The sequence below is a fragment of the Bactrocera neohumeralis genome, unplaced genomic scaffold (genome assembly GCF_024586455.1).
Source record: "Bactrocera neohumeralis isolate Rockhampton unplaced genomic scaffold, APGP_CSIRO_Bneo_wtdbg2-racon-allhic-juicebox.fasta_v2 cluster09, whole genome shotgun sequence".
In the NCBI taxonomy this organism is placed as follows: Eukaryota; Metazoa; Arthropoda; class Insecta; order Diptera; family Tephritidae; genus Bactrocera; species Bactrocera neohumeralis.
In genome coordinates, this window is record NW_026089622.1 from 36,078,758 (window position 1) to 36,087,794 (window position 9,037).

At 35.0% G+C, this 9,037-nt stretch overlaps 1 protein-coding gene across 1 annotated transcript in view; it reads left to right on the top strand.

Moving 5' to 3' along the window:
* The window catches only part of LOC126764731 (myosin-3-like), a 12,122-nt gene extending 3,345 nt beyond the window's left edge, over window positions 1-8,777 (top strand). The window contains exons 4-6 of the mRNA XM_050482381.1: window positions 7,821-8,142; window positions 8,213-8,299; window positions 8,358-8,777. Of these exons, the coding sequence (XP_050338338.1) occupies window positions 7,821-8,142; window positions 8,213-8,299; window positions 8,358-8,698 (750 nt within the window). The 3' untranslated portion in view covers window positions 8,699-8,777. The remainder of the gene's footprint in view (window positions 1-7,820; window positions 8,143-8,212; window positions 8,300-8,357) is intronic.
* Window positions 8,778-9,037: the final 260 nt, after the last annotated feature.

Below are 9,037 nucleotides of genomic sequence, written 5' to 3' on the forward strand. Positions count from 1 at the left end.
AGCCATAGATAATGATATTAAAGTGAAATTTGGCACAAAGGATCGCATTAGGGAGGGGCATATTTGGACGCAATTTTTTTGGAAAAGTGGGCGTGGCCCCGCCCCCTACTAAGTTTTTTGTACATATCTCGGAAACTACTATAGCTATGTCAACCAAACTCTACAGAGTAGTGTACTTCAGGCATTTCCACATACAGTTCCAAAATGGAAGAAATCGGGTAATAACCACGCCCACCACCCATACAAAGGTTATGTTGAAAATCACTAAAAGTGCGTTAACCGACTAACAAAAAACGTCAGAAACACTAAATTTTACGGAAGATATTGCAGAAGGAAGCTGCACCCAGGCTTTTTTTAAAAATTGAAAATGGGCGTGGCGCCGCCCACTTATGGACCAAGAACCATATCTCAGGAACTACCCTACCGATTTCAATGAAATTCGGTATATAATATTTTCTTAACACCCTGATGACATGTACGAAATATGGGTGAAATCGGTTTACAACCACGCCTTCTTCCAATATAACGCTATTTTGAATTCCATCTAATGATTTCTCTGTATAATATCAGTATATACATTAGGAACCAATGATGATAGCGGAATAAAACTTTACAAAAATACGGTATTTGAAAAATATGTAAATGACGTATAATGAAATCTCGATTATCACTTTATCATGCGAGAGTATAAAATGTTCGGTGACACCCGAATTTAGCCCTTCCTTACTTGTTTTTTTATTATTTTTTTTTCACTTCCACTACTGCCGTTCGGTACGGCTTCGAGGGACCATGTAAAAATCAGAGGTTTTTTTTTATAAAAAACTCGCGGCACTTACCAGTGGTTTTAGCGATGACCTTGATGGCGAAACAAATTAAAAAAATGCGGGATAAGAGATGCCAGTAGATGCGTATATGCGCGCGGATCGTAGTAAAAAAGCAAGGCTGGCCCGTCCGCCAGTCCCTTTTGTTACTTGTGTTTGGTGTCCTCATGTGTGGTGTGAAAGGTGTGGTGTAGATGATGATGAAATGATGACGTGTTGAATATGAGGTGTGGATGTGAATATGGTGTAGATGTGTGGAATATGATGTGGATGATGTAGATGGTGTAGTCGTGTTGAGTATGGTGTGTATGAGTGGGGTGTAGCTTGATTATATTAAGAGGGGGGTCAGGTGCTCATTTAGCCAATATATATTATACAGAGAAGGCATCAGATGGAATTCAAACTAGCGTTATATTGGAAGAAGGCGTGGTTGTGAACCGATTTCACCCATATTTTGTACATGTCATCTGGGTGTTAAGAAAATATTATATACTGAATTTCATTGAAATCAGTAGATTAGTTCCTGAGATATGGTTTTTGGTCCATAAGTGGGCGGCGCCACGCCAATTTTAAATTAAAAAAAAAAGCCTGGGTGCAGCTCTCTTCTGTCATTTCTTCCGTAAAATTTAGTGTTTCTGACGTTTTTTGTTAGTCCGTTAACGCACTTTTAGTGATTTTCAACATAACCTTTGTATGGGAGGTGGGCGTGGTTATTATCCGAGTTCTTCCATTTTTGAACTGTATATGGAAATGCTTGAAGGAAACGACTTTATAGAGTTTGGTTGACATAGCTATAGTAGTTTCCGAGATATATACAAAAAACTTAGTAGGGGGCGGGGCCACGCCCACTTTTCCAAAACAATTACGTCCAAATATGTCCCTCCCTAACGCGATCCTTTGTGCCTAATTTCACTTTAATATCTTTATTTATGGCTTAGTTATGAGACTTTATAGGTTTTCGGTTTCCGCCATTTTGTGGGCGTGGCAGTGTGCCAATTTTGCCCATATTCGAACTTAGCCTTCTTATGGAGCCAAGAAATACGTGTACCAAGTTTCATCATGATATCTCAATTTTTACTCAAGTTACAGCTTGCACGGACGGACGGACAGACAGACATCCGGATTTCAACTCTACTCGTCACCCTGATCACTTTGGTATATATAATCCTACATCTGACTTAAATACAAAACTATAATACTCTCTTTAGCAACTTTGTTGCGAGAGTATAAAAATATGAAATATACAAATACTTTAAAAATACTAAACATCTTAAATTTGTTTTGTGCACTGCAGGGCAAGTAATAAAAATATTATACAGTACTAACATAAATTACAAATCTTACTTGGTGAAGGTTTGGATAATAAAACGAAATATATAAAGGTCGAAATATATAAAGGTCGAGCCTACAAACTGACTAAATAACAATTATATTTACAATTTTTTCCTAGCTTTAGTTTTCACAAAAGTATTAATGACTTCCTTAAATCCAGGCTTGATGGGGTTTTGTTTTCAACTGCTACATATTAGCCATAAATGTCAGAGTCGAGTTTGGCCCATATTACTTTTTGAATAATTCTTGAATATTTTTAATTTACTAAACGACATTTCAGCAGCTACAGAAGTGACAGAAATTGTAAAGAACAATAACATTGCTATAAATACTTCCATTAGGTCCATTAGCACTCCATATTTGCTCATTACACAGTACAACAGCTAATCTGGGGGGTGAGAAATTCCAAGTCAGGGTGATGGTACTATCTAGGTCAGTATACATAGTAAAACCCTCAAAGGGTTTGGCGTTCGTATGTGTCAGTTTTTTTATGACCTTTTAAATTTTTTCTTATGTTATAGTGAACGAAAATTGGGTACCAAATATAGTGTGTAAAAGCTGCTACAACCGTCTAATGGATTGGAAAAATAGATAATAGTGGTTCGCGAGTTATGTTAAACTACGTTTTTGCCAAAATGTGACAACCAAGCGAAAAAACATCAAGATAAGGAAAAAATGTAAAAGGTCATAAAAAAACTGACTCAGTCGAACGCCAAACCCATTGAGGGTTTTACTATACTGACCTAGTACCATCAGCCTGACTTGGAATTTCTCACCCCCCAGACAATAATCCCAAAAATGTTCCACAGTGTTATTTCCTTAGGTAATTGGTGAACAGTCCGTACTTGAGTTAGTTGAGGTGAAACTAGATAGGTGGGAAATATTGATATTAAAATATTAATTGATGTGAAAAACTAGGGCCTATTATATCTGAATATTTTCTTAGGATTTTGTCATACTTTTTAATAGTATAAATAGGAGCGGATCCAGAAACATTTCTCTTGTTAAATAAATATTTACCTAAAACATGGACATTATTATATTAAATATGTAGTATTTATTCACTTTAATATCATGGTACAAAAATTTCAAATCGATCTTCTAATATCAAATCCTACTAAATTGAAAAAAAACAAGAAAAAACGTTAACTTCGGCTGCACCCGAAGCTAATATACACTTCACAGGTGTGTTCAGTTTGAATGGAAGCTATGTGGTATGTAACACGATCTGAACAATTTTTTCGGAGATTATAATCCATGTCAATGTTCGTGAAGACACCACGTAAAATGCGAAAGTTTTCCATACAAGCCCTTGATTCCGATCGTTCGGATTTTATGGCAGTTATATGTTATAGTGTTACGATATTGGCAGTTCCAACAAATGTGCAGCTTCTTGACGAGGAAATAACGTTTGCAAAATTTCAAAACGATATCTTAAAAACTGAGGGACTAATTCGTATGTATACAGACAGACGGACATAGCTAAATCGACTTAGCTCAACATACTGATCATTTATATATATTCTTTATAGGGCCTCCGACGCTTCCTTTTGGGTGTTACAAACTTCGTGGCAAACTTAACATACCCTGTTCAGAGTATAAAAACACATTATAAATCGTAGATGTGCGGGTGACATACTTTATTGCATTGTATAATACTGCAGCCAGTTCGTGTATTTAATAGTAAAATTTCACAAAAAAAAACGATGTGGGCCAACATTTTCAAAGCAGTAGTCGGTAACTTGTTGTCTTTTGACCTTTGTTTCTACCCCCAATTACACTGCCAATGATCAATTTCACCTTTGAACTTGAAACGTCGTTGTCATTATCCAAAAGGCCTTTGAATCTATCTATCAAGCAGGCAATAATATTTTCCAATTCTTTGATTTTCAAAGCATACACTTATGGAAGCAGCAAACTTAGTTGAAATCCATCCAATACTTCTCTAGAAAAGTGCGTCTCGGAATCTTCGCCGATTGTATCCAACAGGCGAATGTACAAAGAGGGAAACGACCCTCTAGTATTCTTCGCAAGTGCTCACGCAGAAATTTTCGGGCTTTGTTTGTCGGCTGCAGATTCTTGGTTTTTCTTCGTAAACTTTCAAAAAAACCCACGCAGTTGAAAATTTTCTAATATTCCTATTTTGAACTGTCGCTATTTGCTCAAAACTGACTATTTGTCTTATTTGGCTGTTTTGTTATGTAACTACATTATTTTACCGTTATTTTTAAACCGTTAGCCTCCGCACGTGTTTATTACAGTATTTGCGGTATTTTCTTTTGAATAAGTTGTGAAAACAAGTAAAGTTGAACATGGTGGTGTCAGCAGTAAAGAAACCAGAAATCGTAGCTTTATATAAAATAAATTATTCAAATGTCAAACGTGAAATGGGCATAAAGGATTGGAGCGTGCGTAATATAATTAAAAATTAAACGTATTTTAATTGATTAGCTCAAAAAAGGACAGTGGACGTCCGAAAATAGTAAAACCTCGTCACGAACGACAAATTAAACGGATGTGCATAAGTGATCGCTTTCAACATGCTGGGTAAAAATAACTACACGTTCTACGCAAAATGTGCTGACTAATCTTGGATTTCGAGCGCGACCTCCGGCCAAAAAACTACTTCTTATTACACGAATGAAGAAACAGCGACTAGAGCGGGCAAAATTGCATAAAACTTGGACTATATCAGATTGGGGAAATGTTATTTTTTCCGTTAAATCCAAATTTAATTTGTTGGAACCCGACGGAAATACCACAGTGCGTCGTAAGAAAGGGAAGCGTTTTTTGGAAAACTGTGTTTGGCCCACCCTAAAGCATTCGCCTTATTTAATAGTGTGGGGAGCTGTAACCAATTTTTGTGTTGGGCCGCTAATTTTTCTAAAAGGTGAATCCCGAAATATAAATTGGAATTTTGAGAGAAGGCGTTCTGCCAACTATTGAATAGCTGTTCGAACATGCCCATAAAGTTTATTTTCAACCACAGCATACAAATTTTGAAATAGATTTTTCAATAATTTATTACAAACACTTACAGGTTTCAAAACAAAAAGATTTTTATGGAATAGAGTCTCTCACGTGGCCAGGAAACAGTCCAGATCTCAATCCAATCCAATTGAGAACTGCTGGCATTATAGGGCAAAATGATAAGGGAAAAACGTTCAAAAAATCTAAAAAAAAAAGGAAAATATTATTGAAGTTGTGCGGAATGAGGAAATTAATAAAAATTATCTTCAACGTTTTTTGAATCCATGCCTAAACAAATTATTATTAGGTTATTAGGAGGAGGGGGTGTTCTACAAAAAGATTGATTTGTTATATATTCTATTGCTAAATAAAAATCATATAAAACATAAAATATATAAATAACTTGTTTAAAAATTACATTATTGTTCATAACAAAATTTACTTCTGTGATTTGCTATGTGTTTGTTTTTACATTTTTCACTAAAACAAGTGTTAAACTATAAGTTTTTTATATAAACATGCTTGAAACATAAACTAAATAAAAGTGGTTGAAACCACTATGGAGAATGCGTGGGTTTTTTTTTCGCCGAGTTTATTATATTTGATGCATTTGCCAGATCGATCGATTGTTTCAGAAGAATCACAGTGAATGAGTTAGAGATAGAATATCATATATGTAGGTAAAAAATCCCAATTATAAATTGAAATTTGCACACGGCTGCGATGAGTATCGTTGCTTTTCCCGCTGTTTCCTTATTTTTCCAGTTACTAAATTTTGTCAGAGCTTTGACGATCAACGACAATTTTACGGCAAATTGGAGAACTTTATGTGCCGTTGAACCAATTTTGTTTCACATAACTGGATAAGTTGTTCGCCAAGTATTTTCCCCAATGCGTTCGAAAATTGTCTCTTATGGTATAGCAACCATCTCGATTAATCGTATCTTAACAGATTTGAAAATACTTCTATTCAGTTTGTGGGAATAACAGGGAGTTACTGCACTATTTTTCGCTTCTTTTCTTATTTCGTTGACCGCTCCGATATTTTAAAAATGTCAGAGTGCTCGATGAACAATGATGTTAGATGTCAGCTGTTGCCTTTTCTTTGTTAGAAAACTTGGGTGATAAACCGCGGAGAATGTATCAATCGAACAAGATAGGACTGAATGCAGCATCTAATTCAAGTTCTCTGTCAAGTTTTGTAAAGTTTTGGATGCATAATTGATATTGTTCAATACACTGTGCATGAATTCGCAAAGCAACACGATCTCGAAATTTAGCATTTTTGCTTTAATACTCTCCGCTTCACTACGCTCATCTATATTAGGACTTAGAACTGTTTCTGAAAATGCTTTGATACTATCAATATAACAAAGTTTTATTGCAGATGTCGGTACGACGCTACTTGACCATATAGTCGGATTTAGTTTTTTAGAGTAATGATTCGCCAGTGAATTTTGACAATAAATCTCAACGTTTGAAAAAGATATATGTACAAAATTTTTTTCGAATAACCTTTGAAAACCATTTTCCAAAATGATGCTTCTTTGCGAATTTCATTTTCAAGTTCCTTATCGATAGTATTAGTATCGCTTTTTTTCTCCAAAATTCATACACATGCTTCCGAATGGCCACAACTGTGTTGTTTAATTCTTTCTGATAAATGCTTCCAATCTCGAATTCCCGTGCACCAAACATTATTCCATAATAGCGTCTAGTATTTTGGAACAGCAGAACTAAAAACGATTAACTGGCTCATATTTAGAAAACGAAATGTAGTACGATTTTGAAAAACACTTATGACCAGTTTTACAGTCCATATTTAAGTTGTGCCCAAATAAAATCTTAGCTAAGCATTGTTGCAAACTGAGTAGTCGTTTGCGTTTCACAGTCAATGCTTAATTTCTATAAAATTTTATTATGATATATGGCAACGTTGTGGGCAACATATGTTTCACAAATGTCATCAACAAACATATGATTGAATTATTTAAATTATTATAGACAACGTTATACGTTTGGAAGGAAACTTATGTTGTAAATAGATGAAACCCAGAAAAGGAGCCCGAATTCCACCGCAAGCGAGTCGGAGCAGCTATTGAAACTGGTGGGGAAATATAAAGCAGTCATCGAATGCAACCGGACGGACACTTGCACAAACGCTAATAGCAGAAACATTCAAAAACGGTAGTGCCTTCCTTCCTTTTCCTTCCTCATCGGCAAAATGTGTGCACAGTGAAAAACGTGGTAAGAACGCAGAAATCAGCCATCTTTGTCTGTTTACATTTGAACAATGTTGCCATTGCCCAATACGCATATATAGTTTTGAGCACATCTTTGTTCTCAATTACAATTTTTTACAATATAAAATATCAAAACTGAAAACAAACTATTAAAAATAGTTTACATATTTATAAATAATAGCATTCGACTCTGATTTTGAGTTATTTTATGAAAATTTCAAACATATTGAAACATATTGAACAGATTGAATTATAAAAGTTGATAATGACTATAGTATATCGATATTGGCAATCCTGCGTTGTGAGAGAGCAATCAGCTGACACGTTTCCACGGCAAAAATCCAAATGTCGTGAATTCTCACGTCATCCCACGTCAAAGAGAGAAGGGAGTAGCGTTTTTCACTGTGCAGTTACATTGCGCGCCCATAAGGTAGGTCATGGCAGCTGACACGAGCCACGATTCTACATTTTTAACTGGCTGTGCTTTAAAAGAGATGAAGCATGGAAGCATATCGAATATGATTTCAATTCACAGTGTCCATCTGGCTGCCGTCGTAGTGCAAAAATATTGAAGAAAAAGTATCTCAATCTGAAAAGAGAGGTAAAAAAGCGAGTTGCAGAGGATAAAAGATCTCTTTATTTAACTGGAGGAGGACCACCATCAAAGAAATTGTTAACTGAGCTTGATGAAAAGCTTTTGACAGTGTTGCATGAGAAGCAAGTTAGTGGCATGCAGAGTGTCTATGACAATGATGTAATTGCCGTAAATATTGATGGTGAGTTTATACACTGAATTTTATTTTCATGATATTTCAAATGTATGATTTTATCAATTCTCTAAAATAGAGTCCGTGATATTGGAGGAAAATACATTAGAAAGCATAGTGGATTTCGAAAACACGACTGAAGAGGAAAATTATAAAGGAATAAATGGTAAAGAATTTTAGAGTAAAAAAATACCAAAATCATTACAAATAAATCTATCTTTTAGAATCCGACAACGTTACATTAAACGTTGAATCAAACGAGCTTTGGAACAAATATGATCCCAGCAAGTTGAAAACAGCAAAAAATTCAAAACTAAAATTTGAAGAAAACCCACAAAGATCTGCGAAAAATGCTTGGGCAAAGTTAGAAGATATGAAAGCAAAATGGACGGACGAAAAATATGAAGCGGAAATAAAAATAATATATGCGAAGCACGAACAAAGAATGAAGCTATTAGAAGAAAGTAACAACCTATCAACGAATTTGATGAAAGAAAAACATGATTTGGAAATGAAAATTTTAGCAGTAGATTTGGAAAGAAAGAAAAAGGAGCTGGAAGGGTGAAATAAAAAATACATATGTATATGTAAAATTATAAACGTATTTATTAAACTACAATAAACTGAAGTAATTATCTATTAAACATTTTCTGGTAACATTATTTATTGTATGACTTTCAGCATTGCGATTATTGGGTATATTAATCATATTGTTTACAACATCTTTAATTTCATTTGAAAGTGGCGGAGCCATTATATCGCGATTATTGCAGCAGATGTTGTGTAATACTGCTGTTGCAACAATAATGCTTTGGATTTTTTCTAGATGCAAGCGCAAGCCCAGTGATCATACCGGAAACCTACGCTTCCAGACTCCATATGAGCGCTCGATACAATTCCGAGT